At 47.0% G+C, this 19,178-nt stretch overlaps 1 protein-coding gene across 1 annotated transcript in view; it reads right to left on the reverse strand.

Annotated features, from left to right (window-relative positions):
* WDR55 (WD repeat domain 55) overlaps positions 1-13,380 on the reverse strand; it is a 28,358-nt gene extending 14,978 nt beyond the window's left edge. Inside the window, exons 1-5 of the mRNA XM_069763774.1 lie at positions 13,173-13,380; positions 6,868-6,918; positions 6,398-6,555; positions 3,409-3,509; positions 2,874-2,961 (exon numbers count right to left, since the gene is read on the reverse strand). Coding sequence (XP_069619875.1) covers positions 2,874-2,961; positions 3,409-3,509; positions 6,398-6,555; positions 6,868-6,918; positions 13,173-13,190 — 416 coding nt within the window. The 5' untranslated portion in view covers positions 13,191-13,380. The remainder of the gene's footprint in view (positions 1-2,873; positions 2,962-3,408; positions 3,510-6,397; positions 6,556-6,867; positions 6,919-13,172) is intronic.
* Between the last annotated feature and the right edge of the window lie 5,798 nt (positions 13,381-19,178).

The following is a 19,178-nucleotide window of genomic DNA, read 5'->3' on the forward strand; positions in this document are numbered from 1 at the left end:
TATTTGTTGAGTTGTTTTAGGTCCAGTATGGGCCGCACACTGCCTCCTTTCTTGGGTACTACGAATAGATTGGAGTAGAAACCTCGGAAGCGCTCTGCCGTGGGGACCGGTACTATGAATCCTGCTTGAAGAAGCGAGGAAACCGCTTGGTGGAAGGCACGAGCCTTGGCTGACGGTTTCGGGGGGGGGGGGGGGGGGGAAGGGGGGAGGAGGAGGCCAAGAGGAAGAATCGGTTCGTGGTTGGAAGTTGTACACTATCTTGTATCTAGAAGACACTGGTTCCCCGATCCACCTGTCTTCAGTAGTAGGCATACAGACTTGCTGAAAGGAGCAAAGTCGTCTACGGGTGGGATGTCTTCCGGGTCCCTGAGTCATGAGGAGGAAAAAAGTCTGAGGTTTTCCTCCTTTGGTCTTTGACTGGCCTGCTTTTAACTGCCAGGTCTTGTCCGACCTTTGCGTCGACCGTGAGTTGTCCCTGTGTGGGGAACGGTTGCATGCTGGACGCAAGACGGACCAGCCCGAGGAATTCCAAAAGAATCGGAATCGGGTTTGTTACACTTTTTGTCAGTGCGTATAGGTTTCAGTTGAGGGAGAGAAATACTCCTACCCCCGGTGGCGTTGGATATCATTGTGTCCAACCTTTCACCAAAAAAGGTCACCCACTGAGATACGGGAGGTGTGTGAGGGACTTCTTTGAGGCTGCGTCCGCTTTCCATTCTGCAGCCAGAGGATACGCCGAGTCGTGATGGCGTTTGATGCTATCCTCGTTACGCTCCTTGCTGAATCCAGAGCTGCATGAAGCATGTAATCTGCTACAACTGCTATTTAAACCGCTTGATCCGACAGCTCAGGGGCAGATGCTTGGAGGCCAGCTTGTAAATTTTTGGCCCAAGCCAGGATGGCCTTGGCGGCCCAAACTGAAGCGAACGCGGGAGCCAGGGAGGCCCCTGCCGCCTCGAAAAATTGAACGAGCCATGCGTTCTACCTGCCGGTTTGCTGCGTCCCTGAGGGTTGAGCTATCTGGCAGTGAAGAGAGGGTCTGTGCTGCTAGTCTAGAGACTGGGGGGTCCACTTCGGGTGGATCTGTCCATTCCTTGGTGTGGGAAAAGGTACTTTGCCTCCAGATATTTGCGATTAGCGAATTTTTTGTCAGGCTGTGAGAGCTGCTTTTTAAGGATCGCTTTAAACTCTGGGTGGTTAGAGAAAACCTTAGGCAGCCTCAGAGGTCCTTCAAAGGAGATCTTGGGGCTTCTGGTGGCAGATTAGAAATGTCCAGCACCCGATGGATGGAAGAGGTTATGTCCTTGACTAGCGCTGTATTGTTAGGAGGATATTGGGATCAGAGACCCCTCCGTTTCCCTGTCTGAGTCAGAGTCACTCTGTAATCAGTCGGAAAAAAACGGAGTAAAAAAAAAAATCTTAGGTGTGCCTCCGATGCGAAACTAAGCAAAAACTGGAGAAGGCTGACGCCGTCCAGGGGTGTATACTGCTGAGGAGGAGCCACAGTTAATCTTTTTCAGATTATGCATAGTGTCGCCTCCTAGTGGACTGCAGCATAACACCCATGGTCCTGTGTCCCCCAATGAGGCGACAGAGTAAACTGCACACCTCAAGGTGCTCAAAACCACATTCAGGAAATTTATTAACTCATCAGGTGCTTCACGAGAACTAAAGCAATGTGGAAGGAAAAAATGAACATTTTATTTTTTTCACAAAAATTTTACTTTAGACCCAACCTTTTTTTATTTTCACAAGGGTATCAAGAGAAAACGGACCACAAAATTTGTTGTGCAATTTCTCCTGAGTACACCGATACCCCGTACACTGTTTGGGCGCATGGCAGGGATCAGAAGGAAGGGAGCACCGTTTCACTTTTTGAACCGAAAATTGGCTGGAATCAATGGCGGGCACCATGTTGCGTTTGGAGACGTCCTGATGTACCTAAACCGTGGAAACCCCCCAATTCTAACTCCAACTCCCAACCCTAACCACAACCCTAACCCCAAGTGCAACACCACCCTAACCCCAACACAACCGTAACCCCAACACAACCCTAACTAGTTCTAACCCCAATCCTAACCCTAACCCCAACCCTAGCTCTAACCTCAACCCTAGCCCTAGCCCAACCCTAATGGAAAAATGGAAATAAATACATTTTTTATTTTATTATTTTTACCTAACTAAAGGGGTGACAACGGGGGATTTGATTTACTATATTTTGTATTCTGATCACTGCGATAGGGTGTATCACAGTGATCAAAATGAACCAATAGGAAAAATCTATTGCTGCCAGGTGCCGGCCAGCAGATCTCGGTGGGCACATGTGCATTCTCGGAAGAAGACGCCAAGGGTTGGGGTACAGAGCGGGATGGTCCAGAGACACCGGAGGTATCGGCTCAGGGGAACAAATTTCTCTCTCCTCTGGTATACTAGATCATATCAGAGGAGAGAGAAATAAATTGGAAATCAGGTTTGTTTTTTTTGCGATTGCCGTTATTCGGCAATCGCAACACTGGGGTCTGTAAAATCCAACCCGAATCATGTTCCCCGGAGATTTTCAGATGCTGGGAGGCGCTATACCCTTATTTATTATATGAGGAATAAGTACCCTTAAATGCTACCGTTAAAAGGCGCATCGGCAGTCGGTAAGGGGTTAACACCTAAACATTTGTTATTTCTATTCTGAATTCTATTCTAGAACATGTCACATGGAAGACACACATGGACAACAACAGGACATTGAAACTTCCAGTGCTGAAAATATCAGGATGTGTGAAGGAGGCCCAAAGTAGTATTACAAGATCATATGAAGGGAAGGCGCACATGGCAGAGGCGCACACTTAGCTTCTTATAGATGCAATCAGGACTCTTACTCATGCGCTCTGTTGATGCGTTTCACCAGTTTTCCCTCCTCCACATTAAGGATATGAATGGACTTGTCTTTGGAAACTGTGAAAAGTTCTAAAAAAACAAACAAAAAAGCAACAGTGAAATATTACATCAAATGTTTTTGCCACTACCACCCCCCAAAAAGAAATCAAGCAAAAAAGTGGACATGGATTAATAAAGAAGCTATAGGGTGTCAGATTGTATTTGGGTTTCTAATAAGTGATATGAGGGAGCCACGCATGCACGGCCAGCACTTCTGACAGCACCGGTCGGAATGGGGGGATAGGGGACCCCCATTCTGGAGATATATATGATGCCTCCACAGGAGGACAAGCAATAAATGTCTGTCATCAGACATCCCCTATAAAACTAGTGGAGCGCATACAACTTACTGCATTCTGCATAAGGAGCTTATAAAGCTGTAATAAGACCCAACTGCACCCTGTATATTACTTATTGCCCTACTGACGTTATTCTGTCACAGCCAAACAAAAATCCAAGAGAAACCCAGTTTCTTACGCTGGCCATCGCTGGAAAATGAGGCATCCCTACATGACTTTAGATGGTGTCCAGAAGACCAAAGTTCTTTGTTCCCATCCTCAACGCAGGAATATGAATACCTAGAAACAACACAGGGTTGATGACAATGCTAATATCGGCCTACCTGGGGAGAGGAGATGCCAAGTGTCAGGCTGCATTCACACACCTGTTTCTGTTTTTACAACCATCTAAGAGGCACCATTATTTTCCCACGTGCCAACCGTTCTGCATGTTATTTAAGCGTCCATCTTACCAATGAATCAATGAAAAAACACAGATAGAAAAGTGATGTAAAGTGGATGAGAATAAGATCTGCACTGAGTTTAACAGAACAGATACATAGATCCATTAAAAAATGTTGTGCTGGAGAGTGCACAGCTCTTGCCAGCGCCTGCTGGTCCGAACTGTCAATGAATTGGGTGCTAGCAGCAAGTTAGGGGGCTGGGGAGTGGGGGGGCACTGCTAAAGACAAAAGGAAAAAAACGCAAACTCTTTTTCAGGTGAATACACTACATAACCCCCGAAAAAGTGCTAAATAAGCGCAAAAAAATAAATAAACACATGCACTGCAATGTAAAGCGACTTGCTGCACATATGATCAGTCTTGAGCTTTTTTTAACAGCTTGCAAAGACACAAAGCAATTAAAAGAAGCGGCTGATGAATTACCGTAGTTAGGTGACTTCAAATTGGAAACCGCTCACTAGTTTATTCAATACAAATTTTAAAGAAAAACAAGAAAGCCGAAGTTGCTGCAATCCACGACCAAAAAGACGAAAAAAAAAAAAAAATACACATGTCGAAAAGACGTCAGGCGCACACACCCTTAGGCTGGCACCCCGTGCTTCAAGCACTATTGACCTCCACACTGGAGGGGGTGAAATATTAATTTCTGATCCCGGCTGTTACCACATGATGGAGGCTCCAATAACTATGGCATCACGCAGCAGTATGGCGTCTCATTACTGTACTTGCGAAATTAAACACATACAAATGTAAGGGTGGATTCACTACTAGGTGTTTTATGAAACATATGCAGCCATACAAATACTCAAAAGCATTCACCGTATATTATATTTTTTCAGACAATAAGACGCACCCCAGGTTTTAACAGCAGAAAATAGGAAAAACATACAGTATTTCCTTGTAATTATAACTTCCTTATTGGTGTAAAGAAGTGGAGGGGCCAATATCTCTTATTTTTAAGTTTTCCTCTGCAACATTCTATGATTCTATCTGCATTATTCATATACAACTTTCCAGCAGGCAAATTATTTATACTCCCTACAGCGTACACATATACACAACACTGCTACATGCACACAGATATTCCACTTACTGGACTACTGCATACACACTGATCTCCTGCATACACACACTGCTCTGCTACACTGCTGTATACACACACTGCTCTGCTACACTGCTGTATACACACACTGCTCTGCTACACTGCTGTATACACACACTGCTCTGCTACACTGCTGTATACACACACTGCTCTGCTACACTGCTGTATACACACACTGCTCTGCTACACTGCTGTATACACACACTGCTCTGCTACACTGCTGTATACACACACTGCTCTGCTACACTGCTGTATACACACACTGCTCTGCTACACTGCTGTATACACACACTGCTCTGCTACACTGCTGTATACACACACTGCTCTGCTACACTGCTGTATACACACACTGCTCTGCTACACTGCTGTATACACACACTGCTCTGCTACACTGCTGTATACACACACTGCTCTGCTACACTGCTGTATACACACACTGCTCTGCTACACTGCTGTATACACACACTGCTCTGCTACACTGCTGTATACACACACTGCTCTGCTACACTGCTGTATACACACACTGCTCTGCTACACTGCTGTATACACACACTGCTCTGCTACACTGCTGTATACACACACTGCTCTGCTACACTGCTGTATACACACACTGCTCTGCTACACTGCTGTATACACACACTGCTCTGCTACACTGCTGTATACACACACTGCTCTGCTACACTGCTGTATACACACACTGCTCTGCTACACTGCTGTATACACACACTGCTCTGCTACACTGCTGTATACACACACTGCTCTGCTACACTGCTGTATACACACACTGCTCTGCTACACTGCTGTATACACACACTGCTCTGCTACATGCACAAAGATATTCCACTTACTGAACTTCTGCATGCACACTGTACTCCTGCATACACACAATGCTATGCTGCATACACACACTCATACATCTCTGCTGTACACAGTGTATACACAACATTTTGAATTTCCTTCCAGGATTGTGACTGTTCATGACTAGTGATGAGCGAATATACTCGTTACTCGAGATTTCTCGAGCATGCTCGGGGGTCCAACGAGTATTTTTTAGTGCTCGGAGATTTCGTTTTTTTTCGCCGCAGCTGAATGATTTACAGCTGTTAGCCAGCATAAGTACATGTTGGGGTTGCCGGGTTGCTAGGAAATCCCCACATGTAATCAAGCAGTCTAGTAGCTGTAATAATCATTCAGCTGCTACAAGGAAAACAATCTCCGAGCACTAACAAATACTCGGAGGACCCCCGAGCATGCTCAGGAAATCTCGAGTAACGAATATATTCGCTCATCACTATTCATGACCTAAAATATCCTTCAGCTACTCAGGATGACCAGCGTCCATGCCGCTCCCGGTAGCTTCCTCTCCTGCCCTGCACCGATCAGACTGGTCAGTAAGGAGCAAGAGGAGAGAAGGACGTTTTGACCGTGATTGTGTAAGACAATGTGCTGGAGTTCTACTCACAGTAAGCTGCCTCTGTACTTTAAGATGCACACATTTTTTTAGTAACTTTTTTTCTTGCTAAAAAGCGCATCTTATAATCCAAAAAAACACAGTAGATAAGAAGAAGATAATGACTCAGGAACTAAGATTACTCCAAAAGAAAAAATGAGTGAAGACTTACACAAACACATCTCCATCTATATCTCCAGCAGCGAGGATGTCCCGACTGGGGTGGAAGGCAATGGTGTTCACAGCAGCCTCGAAAAATATGTCCCCGGGAGTGTCCCTCACCCGGGGTTCTGAGGGACCTGGAATATCGTCGAGCTCTTCGGAGTCCTCCTGGTCGGGTTAATATTATATAGATATTTAAAATCATGTCAAATGCGGGACAATGGGATGCTCGGTTCCCAATTCCTAGTGAAGAAGTGGCCACACGTGAGCAGCCATTCTCGAATCTACTCAATGGGAGATGGGGCAGAAAATAGCACATGCACAATTTCTGGAAGAAATCAGCCATGTTTTATAAATGTGTTCTAATCAAGGCACAATTGTAACAAAGCAAAAGCCGCTTTGTGCACAAGCTCTCCTATAGGTGTCATGTTCAGCCTTCGTGACTCCATTTTTAGCAGGACTACAAGGGGCCATTCTGACCTGCAGGCTTTCTTCATGGCTTGTGTCCAGGTCTTTACTGATTGGCACGGTCTACAAGGAAAGGAAAAAACGATAAATAATAGAGATGAGAAAATTGATTCACGGGATTCCAGTCCATCGGCCACACAATTATTCCATGGCAAACCTCTTCCTACCTGCTAGCATCCTCAGGTCCTTTTCTGATTAGTAGGCCTGACACGATGTCATCACACCAATGATGATGTCACACCTTACCTACTAACTAGAAGAGTCACCGGGATATGTAGGTAAGTAGGTTAGAGTCAGTTTGTAGAGCTCCTCTCTGACTGCCATGGAATGCTGATGTGGCTGAGGTACCAGGGTTCTGCAAATGTATTCACTGAAATATAATAAATGAGCATGTTTATCCTTATCCTCCAGCATTTGGTTTCATCCTTCTCATTCCTCTCCCCTGGTTCACACTCTGCTGTTTTGTGAGGGTATTTGTATGATTGTAGTTTTCTTTTATCTCTGTCTGTTTACCCCCCGTCTGTCTGGTTTGTGTTTTACTACAGTATGTATTGTGAGGCAGTGACTGGTGTTACCTGTTCGGGTCGCTGTATGTCCCCGCCAGATCGAGGAAGATTAAATGGAATCTGTCACCTCACATTTCGTCTATAAGCTGCGGCCACCGCCATCAGGGGCTTATCTATAGTATTCTGTAACGCTCTAGATAAGCCCCCGATGTAACCTGAAAGATAAGAAAAGCAAGTCAGATTATACTCACCCAAGGGCGGTCCCCGCTGCGGTCCGGTCCGATGGGTGTTGTGGTCCGGGTCCAGCGCCTCCCATCTTCATACGATGATGTCCTCAACAGAGCAAAGTACTGCAATGCGAAGACGCTGGTCTTCTCGGAAATTTCCTGGCGCCTGCGCACTGCAGTACATTGCTCTGCCCTCAACAGGACAGACAAAGTACGCCTGTGCAGAGGCCACGGCAGGAAGCAAAGAAGAGGACGTCATCGTATGAAGATGGGAGGCGCTGGACCCGGACCGCAACGCCCATCGGGCCAGACCGCACCGGGACCGCCCCTGGGTGAGCATACTCTAACTTGTTTTTCTTATCTTTAAGGTTACATCGGGGGCTTATCTAGAGCATTACAGAATGCTGTAGATAAGCCCCTGATGCCAGTGGCCGCAGTTTATATACGTAATATGAGGTGACAGATTCCGTTTAACAGGGACTTGTGTTCCTTCCATTTTCTTATAATTGTGCCAACAGTTGTTGCCTTGTCACCAAGCTGCTTGTCTACTGTCCTGTAGCCCATCTAAGCCTTGTGCAGGACTACAATTGTGTCCCTGGTGTCCTTAGACCACTCTTTGGTCTTGGCCATGGTGGAGAGGTTAAAGTGTGATTGATTGTGTACACAGGTAACCTCTCCATTCTTTGCAGGCGAGAAAACTTGCAAAATCGGCATTGTATCAAATACTTATTTTCCCCACTTTGTACACTTCGGCCTCACACCTTTTTTTTTTTTTTTTTGGGGGGGGGGGGGGCAGGTAAGGTTAAGATAGGAGCATAGCAAGGTACAAGACTCTGTCATCTCCATCATCCAGGGTAACCCGGGGGACAGGGATAGCCTAAGCCTCCCCTAGTTTGAGGGATCGAGTAGGTGCCCAAAGTCACTTTTCCCGACGTGACACCTTTCCCAATGACTTGGACAATAAAGGACACAGCGTTTTCCAAGTGACAGACACCTGAAGAATTGCCAAGTCACTTCTCTTAACAGCTTGATGTTTTTAGACTCCTGAACATGAACAGACAACTGCTCATGCACACCGTTCTTTTAAGGGGACAAGCGTGAAAAAATGTCCTCTGCGCATGCCCCAACACCTAGATTCAAGGCAAAATCTCAGGTGGCAAATATTTGTCACTCCCGGCCTAAGGCTTGCTCCTAGAGCATTTCTGCTTCTTGGTCACTAATGTTTTGTCATTTTACTGAATAATTTCCATATGAGAAATAAAAGATGATACAAACAATGGGCTCATCTGTCTCATTCCACATACTGACTCCACAGCCCTGGTGGTATACTGTAAGACAAACCTCAGACTCCTCAATTTCCATGACACCGACTCCACCACCCTGTATACCACAATATCCCCTCCCTGATTCACTGACAACTTGGCTTCTATGGTGGAACTTAGTGGATCATACGTTACCACATGGAAGGTTCTGCGCATTAGAAACTATACAATGTCTGGGAATGTGTCCATATAGTAAGAAATACAACGGTAACATGAAAGAGTGACTAAGGAATACTGCACAGAAGTAAAGGAAAAAACAGAGCAAGAGACACTCTCCGCAATTGTGAACACAAAAGGGTCCGGAACAGGGATCCCCTCCACTTTTCATGCAAAATATCATAATTCTGCATCTGAAAATAGGTTTTCTAAACAAGCTTGGATATTTTTTATTATGCTTACTTCTACAGCTGCATTAAATTCCACAGCGCTTTACAAATATTGTCATTGTTGTCCCCATTGGGGCTCACAACCTACATCCCCCATCAGTGTGTGTTTGGATGTCTGAGCCTAACGCCTACACTGTGACCCGTTTTACATGCAATCATAACTCTTAGGGTATGTGCACACGTATAGAGCTCCTCTGCGGATTTTTCCGCAGCGGATTTGATAAATCCACAGGGGAAAACCGCTGTGGTTTTTACTGCGGATTTATCGCGGTTTCTATTGCAGATTCCGCTGCGGATTTACATCTGCAGTTTTCTATTGGAGCAGATGTAAAAATGCTGCGGATTCCGCACAAAGAATTGACATGCTGTGGAAAATAAAACGCTGCGTTTCCGTGCCTTTTTTTCCGCAGCATGGGCACAGCGGTTTTTTGTTTCCCATAGGTTTACATCGCACTGTAAACTCATGGGAAACTGCTGCGGATCCGCAGCAAAATCCGCATCGTGTGCACATACCCTTATGGAGGAAAGCTCACCTACCTAATCTATGCTGCCGCCTGTCTGTCATGACAGACTCTTCAACCACAGCACCTGCCTTTTGGGAACATCTGTCACACCAGATGGCATAAATTGGGGGTGTTGGCGGCACAAAAATCTGCAGTGTAACCTATCACTTATTCTGTGGACAAACAAGTTGTAATTATGAGACAGCTGCTTTAAAGGGTAACTAAATGTGCCCAAAAATCTTTGACTTAATAGCCATATATCACAAAGTTGTGACCCATGGGGGGGGTCTTGGTCTTCAGTAGAGATGAGCGAACATCGCTGGCTCCCTCCTTATTTGGCAAGCTATAGCGCTTACCGAAGAAGCTGCCGATGATCAGCTGCTTGGTGCCGCGGCTGTGTGACAGTCACAAAATATGCATGGACAGCCTGTGGGTTGTGACTGTCACAGAGCCGCGACACATGCAGCTGATCATCGGGAGCGCTCCAGCTCGCTCATCTCTAGACAATGCCCCATTCAAGTGTGAATTGGTGACTGGTGGGGTCCCAGCAATCTGACACTCATCGTGCATATAGATTACTAGCTATTGAACCCGTTCTACGCCCGGGTGGCGAGCATTTATATTGGTATTTGGTCACCATCCTGGTATGTGCTGCTCCATCCTGCGTCCCCATCCTGTCATGTGCTGCTCCATCCCGCGCCCCCATCCTGTCATGTGCTGCTCCCATCCTGCGCCCCCATTCTGACATGTGCTGCTCCATCCTGCGCCCCCATTCTGTCATGTGCTGCTCCCATCCTGCGCCTCCATTCTGTAATTTGCTGCTCCCATCCTGCGCCTCCATTCTGTCATTTGCTGCTCCCATCCTGCGCCCCCATCCTGTCATGTGCTGCTCCCATCCTGCGCCCCCATCCTGTCATGTGCTGCTCCCATCCTGCGCCCCCGTTCTGTCATGTGCTGCTCCCATCCTGCGCCCCCGTTCTGTCATGTGCTGCTCCCATCCTGCTCCCCCGTTCTGTCATGTGCTGCCCTATTCTGTCATGTGCTGCTCCCATCTTGCGCCCCCGTTCTGTCATGTGCTGCTCCCATCCTGCTCCCCCGTTCTGTCATGTGCTGCCCTATTCTGTCATGTGCTGCTCCCATCCTGCGCCCCCGTTCTGTCATGTACTGCTGCCATCCTGCTCCCCCGTTCTGTCATGTGCTGCCCTATTCTGTCATGTGCTGCTCCCATCCTGCGCCCCCGTTCTGTCATGTGCTGCTCCCATCCTGCGCCCCTGTTCTGTCATGTACTGCTCCCATCCTGCTCCCCCGTTCTGTCATGTGCTGCCCTATTCTGTCATGTGCTGCTCCCATCCTGCGCCCACATCCTGTCATGTACTGCTGCCATCCTGCGCCCCCATCCTGTCATGTGCTGCTTCCATCCTGCACCCCCATTCTGTCATGAGCTGCTGCCATCCTGCACCCCCGTTATGTCATGTGCTGCCCTATTCTGTCATGTGCTGCTCCCATCCTGCGCCACCGTTCTTTAATTTGCTGCTCCCATCCATATGCCCCATACGCTGCTCCATAATATATGCCCCGTATCAGGTGGCGTAAGTAACAAATAGCTGTGGCATGAAGTGCCACAGCCTCATGCCACAGCAATTTGTTACTTGCGCCACCTGATTCCTTTCCGCCATTTTCTTGGTCCTCCTGCTGGCGGAATCGGCGCCTGCGCAGTCCGCGCTTTCAGGCGCCATTTTCTTGAAGACACACTGCAGTCTTCAAGAAAATGGCGCCGGAAAGCGCGGACTGCGCAGGCGCCGATTCCGGCAGCAGGACCAAGAAAATGGCGGCGGAAAGGAATCAGGTGGCGTAAGTAACAAATTTATGCCACAGCAATTTGTTACTTACGCCATTCTTTTCCGCCCATTTTCTTCGTCCTCCTGCTGCCGGAATCGGCATCTGCGCAGTCCGCGCTTTCCGGCGCCATTTTCTTGAAAACACACAGTGTGTTTTCAAGAAAATGGCGCCGGAAAGCGCGGACTACGCAGGCGCCGATTCCGGCAGCAGGACAAAGGAATCAGGTGGCGTAAGTAACAAATTGCTGTGGCATGAAGTGCCGCAGCTTAATGCCACAGCAATTTGTTACTTACGCCATTCCTTTCCGCCTATTTTCTTCGTCCTCCTGCTGCCGGAATCGGCGCCTGCGCAGTCCACGCTTTCCGGCGCCATTTTCTTGAAGACACACCTGCAGTGTGTCTTCAAGAAAATGGCGCCGGAAAGCGCAGGCAATGATTCCGGCAGCAGGAGGACGAAGAAAATGGGTGGAAAGGAATGGCGTGATTAACACATTGCTGTGGCATGAAGTGCCACAGCATAATCAGGGCGCAAATATGTGCACGGTGTCCCCCTGCTCCCGACCCCCTGCTCCCGGCAGTCCGCGCCTTTTTTTTTTTCCTGACACTCTATAATGTAACGCTAGGAGCATCGCGCCTGCGCAGTCTATAAAGGCTTCGGACAGAGTGACGCTCCCGGCGTTATATTATAGATTTGTAGTGATGGGCGCAGGAGAGATTTTCCCCCAGAAAAATGGTAGCATTAGCCACTCACTTCCATTACGCTCGCTACTTGAGCCGAGCCCGTCTGAGTTGCTCAATTCGAGTAGAGAGCATTTCAGTGCTCGATCATTACTAATAAATTGGAACCACTTAAAGGGGTTGTCCAGAGAAAACAAGTTATCCCCTATACAAAAGATAGGCAATCGGTTGCTGGTCGCACTGGGATCTTCACTGATGGGCAGAACGGGGAAGGTTTAGCCATTAGCATGGAGACACGGGGCTCCCTCCACCTCGGCCCCATACAGTCTCTATGGGGCTGCCAGAGAAAGCGGAGCGCAGCCCCACAGCTCCATAGGGAATGGACAGCGGCCCAATGTGCCGATCCACGGTCACAGGGATGAAAGTGTTACGCTCTGGATGGTGGGGTCCGCGCGGTCACATCCCACCTATATCCCACCTATCAGGGACCCATTACCAATTCTCTCAAAGTGATGGCCGAATTACAGAAGAAAACCCCACAGAATCTGATCCAGTTTTGCTATTTTTTTTAGATCCTGCAGTGGACTGTGTGAGGAATCACAAGGGAACCGGGGACAAACGGGTTAACAAGCAGTGGGGGTCGTCACAAATGGCCCAACAAAGTAAGAAGATGGGGGTTGTAGTGCGGCCTGTGCCAGGAGCGCAGTGACAGGGAGGCTGAGGACACATCTTCGGCGGAGCAGCACGGCGCGGACCTCTGTGGCTGCACATAACGCCCGGTACCGGGGAGAGGACAGAGCAAACACCGGGCAGACAGGCGCCACAGCCGGCTGCACACACACACACGCCGCGCTCACCTCCAAGGGCGCCGCCATTTTGTAAACACTGACTGCAGGCAGGTCCTGGCAGCTGCAGAGACCGAACCGCCGTTACACTGGGGAACACCAGCGGCAGCTTCCTGCAGCCTGCAAGGACCTGGGTGATGACGCAGGGTCTGGGACCACGTGACCGCTCGCTGCAGCGCCGCCTATGTGTTGTGTATGTGCTGTGCGGCCTGTGACCTGCCTCACTCCCACTGTAACCATGGCAACTTATGAATATGTCAGACGCAAATTCAAATCTTACTATTTAAATAAGAGAGCTGCGCTCCGAGCCTGCAGCCAGCGCCCCCCACAGGCGGAGCCTCTGTGCTATATGGTCATAGGCAGAATGGTGCCCTCTGCAAAACTACTGTTTGGGGCCCTCACCCTGCTCATTTTTATCTAGTTTCCCAGGACACGGCATAGCAGAAACCTCAGCTGCTGCAACTTCATATCAGAAACCTCAGCTGCTGCAGAACTTCATACTAGATACCTCAGCTACTGCAGAACTTGATATCAGAAACTTCAGCTTCTCCAGAACTTCATATTACATACCTCAACTGCTGCAGAACTTCATATCAGAAACCTCAGCTGCTGCAGAACTTCATATTACATACCTCAGCTGCTGCAGAACTTCATACTAGATACTCCAGCTGCTGCAGAACCTCGTATCAGAAACCTCAGCTGCTGCAGAACTTCATATTACATACCTCAGCTGCTGCAGAACTTCATACTAGATACTCCAGCTGCTGCAGAACCTCGTATCAGAAACCTCAGCTGCTGCAGAACTTCATATTACATACCTCAACTGCTGCAGAACTTCATATCAGAAACCTCAGCTGCTGCAGAACTTCATACTAGATACCTCAACTGCTGCAGAACTTCATATCAGAAACCTCAGCTGCTGCAGAACTTCATACTAGATACCTCAGCTGCTGCAGAACCTCATATCAGAAACCTCAGCTGCTGCAGAACTTCATATCAGAAACCTCAGCTGCTGCAGAACTTCATATTAGATACCTCAACTGCTGCAGAAATTCATACTAGATACCTCAGCTGCTGCAGAACCTCATATCAGAAACCTCAGCTGCTGCAGAACCTCATAACAGAAGCATCAGCTGCTGCAGAACTTCATATTAGATACATCAAGCTGCTACAGAATTTCATATCAGAAACCTCAGCTGCTGCAGAACCTCATAACAGAAACATCAGCTGCTGCAGAACTTCATATTAAATACATCAAGCTGCTACAGAATTTCATATCAGAAACCTCAGCTGCTGCAGAACCTCATAACAGAAACATCAGCTGCTGCAGAACTTCATATTAGATACATCAAGCTGCTACAGAATTTCATATCAGAAACCTCAGCTGCTGCAGAACCTCATAACAGAAACCTCAGCTGCTGCAGAACTTCATATTAGATACCTCAGCTGCTGCAGAACTTCATATCAGAAACTTCAGTTTCTCCAGAACTTCATATTAGATATCTAAACTTCTGCAGAACTTCATATCGGAAACCTCAGCTGCTGCAGAACTTCATATTACATACCTCAACTGCTGCAGAATTTCATATCAGAAACCTCAGCTGCTGCAGAACTTCATATTAAATACCTCAGCTGCTGCATAACTTCATACTAGATACTCCAGCTGCTGCAGAACCTCATATCAGAAACCTCAGCTGCTGCAGAACCTCATCAGAAACCTCAGCTGCTGCAGAATTTCATATTAGATACCTCAACTGCTGCAGAATTCCATATTAGATACGTCAGCTTCTGCAGAACTTCATGTCAGAAACCTCAACTGCTGCAGAACTTCATATTAGATACCTCAGCTGCTGCAGAACTTCAAATTGGATACCTCACCTGCTGCAGAACCTCAAATCAGATATCTCTGCTGCAGAACCTCATATCAGATACCTCAGCTGCTGCAGAACCTCATATTAGACACCTCAGCTGTTGCAGAATCTCATATTGTAAACCTCAGCTGCTGCATAACCTCCTATTAGGCACATCAGCTGCTACAGAATCTCATTTTAAGATTACTCAGCTGCTGTAGATACTCAGATTATACACCTCAGCTGCTGCAGAACCTGATTAAACAGATAATACCAACTTCAGTTGCTGCAGATACTCATAATACACCTTAGCTGCTGCAGAACCTCATATTACACACCTTAGCTGCACCAGAACCTCATAAAACTCAGCTATTGCAGAGCCTCATAATACACCTCAGCTGCTGCAGAACCTCACAATACACCTCAGTTGCTGCAGGACCTCATAATACATCTCAGCTACTGCAAAACCTCATAATACACCTCAGCTGCTGCAGAACATCATAATACATACTTGAGCTACTGCAAAAACCTCATAATACAAATCTCAGCTACTGTAGAACCTCAATGCCGTCTTTTGAAACTGAGCATGCGCGGAAGAATTTCCCATCAGGGAAATTCTCTCTCTCTCTCTCTTTTTACTATTGATGCTGCCCATGCAGCATCAATAATAAAAAGATATAATGTTAAAAATAATAAAAAACAAAAAAAAAAATCGTGATATTGTCACCTTCCGGTGTCCCCCGCAGCCTTCCTGCCGATGCTCGCGGTGCTGCCGACGTCATCGGGTGATTTCGCAAGGCATTACTGGGAACGGCAGCTGCTGGGATCATCGTGGGCATTGGGAAGGCTGCGGGGGACGCCAGAAGGTAAGAATATCACGATTTTTTATTTTTTATTATTTTTAACCTTGGTTGTGTTGTGTATGCTTTTTCGCAGCGGAAAAACACGGCGAAGACACATACACAATGTGTGCACATAACCTCGACGGATCCGTCAAAAAAACGGACCCAGTGCACCCGTTTTTTACAATCTGCACAGGATCCGTCTTTTCAACATTTTAACGGATTGTGACTGATTGTAAAAAAAAGAAGTGCGAAAGAGGCCTTATTGGTATAAATTTCTGTGGGCAGTGCAGGGGTTAATTTGCTCAGTTGAGGGGAGCTAAGGCTCTCAGCTGTGCACTGTTAGCCACTCCCATCTCCTACTGCTCAAAAAAATAAAGGGAACACTAAAATCCCACATCCTAGATATCACTGAATGAAATATTCCAGTTGTAAATCTTTATTCATTACATAGTGGAATGTGTTGAGAACAATAAAACCTAACAATTATCAATGTAAATCACAACTAATATCCAATGGAGGTCTGGAGTTGGAATGATGCTCAAAATCAAAGTGGAAAATGAAATTACAGGCTGATCCCACTTCAATGGAAATGCCTCAAGACAAGGAAATGATGCTCAGTACTGTGTGTGGCCTCCACGTCCCTGTATGACCTCCCTACAATGCCTGGGCATGCTCCTGATGAGGCGGCGGATGGTCTCCTGAGGGATCTCCTCCCAGACCTGGACTAAAGCATCCGCCAACTCCTGGACAGTCTGTGGTGCAACATGACGTTGGTGGATGGTGCGAGACATGATGTCCCAGATGTGTTCAATCGGATTCAGGTCTGGGGAATGGGCGGGCCAGTCCATAGCTTCAATGCCTTCATCTTGCAGGAACTGCTGACACACTCCAGCCACATGAGGTCTGGCATTGTTCTGCATTAGGAGGAACCCAGGGCCAACCGCACCAGCATATGATCTCACAAGGGGTCTGAGGATCTCATCTCGGTACCTAATGGCAGTCAGGTTACCTCTGGCGAACACATGGAGGGCTGTGCGACTCTCCAAAGAAATGCCACCGCACACCATTACTGACCCACTGCTAAACCGGTTATGCTGAGGGATGTTGCAGGCAGCAGATCGCTCTCCACGGCATCTCCAGACTCTGTCATGTCTGTCACATGTGCTCAGTGTGAACCTGCTTTCATCTGTGAAGAGCACAGGGCGCCAGTGGCGAATTTGCCAATCCTGGTGTTCTGTGGCAAATGCCAAGCATCCTGCACGATGTTGGGCTGTGAGCACAACCCCAATCTGTGGATGTCGGGCACTCAGACCATCCTCATGGGGTCGGTTCCTAACCGTTTGTGCAGACACATGCACATTTGTGGCCTGCTGGAGGTCATTTTGCAGGGCTTTGGCAGTGCTCCTCTTGTCCTCCTTGCACAAAGGCTGAGGTAGCGGTCCTGCTGCTGGGTTGTTGCCCTCCTACGGCCCTCTCCATGTCTCTTGGTGCACTGGCCTGTCTCCTGGTAGCACCTCCAGCTTCTGGACACTACACTTACAGACATAGCAAACCTTCTTGCCACAGCTCGCATTGATGTGCCATCCTGGATGAGCTGCACTACCTGAGCCACTTGCATGGGTTGTAGAGTCCATCTCATGCTACCATGAGTATGAAAGCACAACCAGCATTCAAAAGTGACCAAAACATCAGCCAGAAAGCATTGGTACTGAGATGCGGTTTTTGTTTGGTCGCCACCTGCAGAGCCACTCCTTTATTGAATGTGTCTTGATAATTGCCAATAATTTCCATCTGTTGTCTATTCCATTTGCAGAACAGCATGTGAAATTGATTGTCAAACAGTGTTGCTTCCTAAGTGGACAGTTTCATTTCACAGAAGCTTGATTGACCTGGAGTTATATTCTGTTGTTTTAGTGTTCCCTTTATTTTTTTGAGCACTGTATATATATATATATATATATATATATATATATATATATATATATGTCAATGACACACATACTGTATATATATGTATATATATATATCTTTATATTTCAGAGAGTTAGATAGCCGAATAGCTGACAATTCATTTGTTGGCTTTTATAAAATCATTGCAGAAGTCGACAGGATAGAAGACGTGGTTTACATACAGTAAACCACTACAGAACAGTTAGATTTATATATGTCGGTGACTAATACTGTTAGTATGTGTGTGTAAAATTTTGGACCTGTATGTATTTACTAAAGGAATGTATTCACGGAAAAAACTGGCGTGGCAATTTTCTGCACCAGACAGGGAAAGCCAGTGACTGAGGGCAGATATTAATATCCTAGAAAGGGACGAGGTATATTTCCCCCCCCCCCTGGCTAAAAAAATATGCCCCCAGCCACCCCAGAAAAGGGAAAAGGTGCATCTGTAAGATGCGCCATTTTCAGCACTTAGCCTCTCTCTTCCAACTGCCCTATTGCTGTGGCATATGGGGTAAAAAGGGGTTATTGTCACCGTTGTATAGTAAGGTGACAGTAAGCCGGCTTAGTAATGGAGAGGTGTCAATAATACACCTACTATCCATTACTAATCCTAAAGTTTGTAAAGGGTTAAATAAACACACACTGGCAGAGTAAAGTATTTTAATGAAAAAAAAGAAAACACACAGTTTTGCCATCTTTATTCTTCTGCTAATCCAAACGATGCCCTTGATCTCCTGTAAAAAATAAGAAATAAAAAATAAACAATCAACAATAATCTTTATTTTATATAGCGCTAACATATTCCGCAGCGCTTTACAGGTTGCACACATTATCATCACTGTCCCCGATGAGGCTCACAATCTAAATTCCCTATCAGTATGTCTTTGGAATGTGGGAGGAAACCGGAGTACCCGGAGGAAACCCACGCAAACTCTTTGCAGATGTTGTCCAGGGTGGGATTAGAACCCAGGACTCCAGCGCTGCAAGGCTGCTATGCTAACCACTGCGCCACCGCGCCACTGTGCAATATACCATACATGTTCGGTGAACAGTCCCACGGTGTAATCCATATCATGTCATGAAGGGGTCAAGAGCAAGTTCCCTTCCCCGGTCATATAATCATCCTCTGGCATATTCACCACTTTTTGGCGCCGCTCCAGTCCCGCAACTCAATTTTGTGAGCGCAGCTTCTGACTGGCCAGAAAAGTTGGAAGCTACGTCACAAGAGCTCAATGTAAGTCTATGAGGGCCAGAAATAGGCCAGAAATAGGCTCTCATAGATTTACATTAATTAGAGACCACTGCGCCGCTCCATGAAACACTGGGGCAGTGGACAGGTCACAATCTGCAGGAGATTTAGCAGAGTGGAG

Source organism: Ranitomeya imitator, chromosome 4, assembly GCF_032444005.1.
Source record: "Ranitomeya imitator isolate aRanImi1 chromosome 4, aRanImi1.pri, whole genome shotgun sequence".
NCBI classification, from domain to species: Eukaryota; Metazoa; Chordata; class Amphibia; order Anura; family Dendrobatidae; genus Ranitomeya; species Ranitomeya imitator.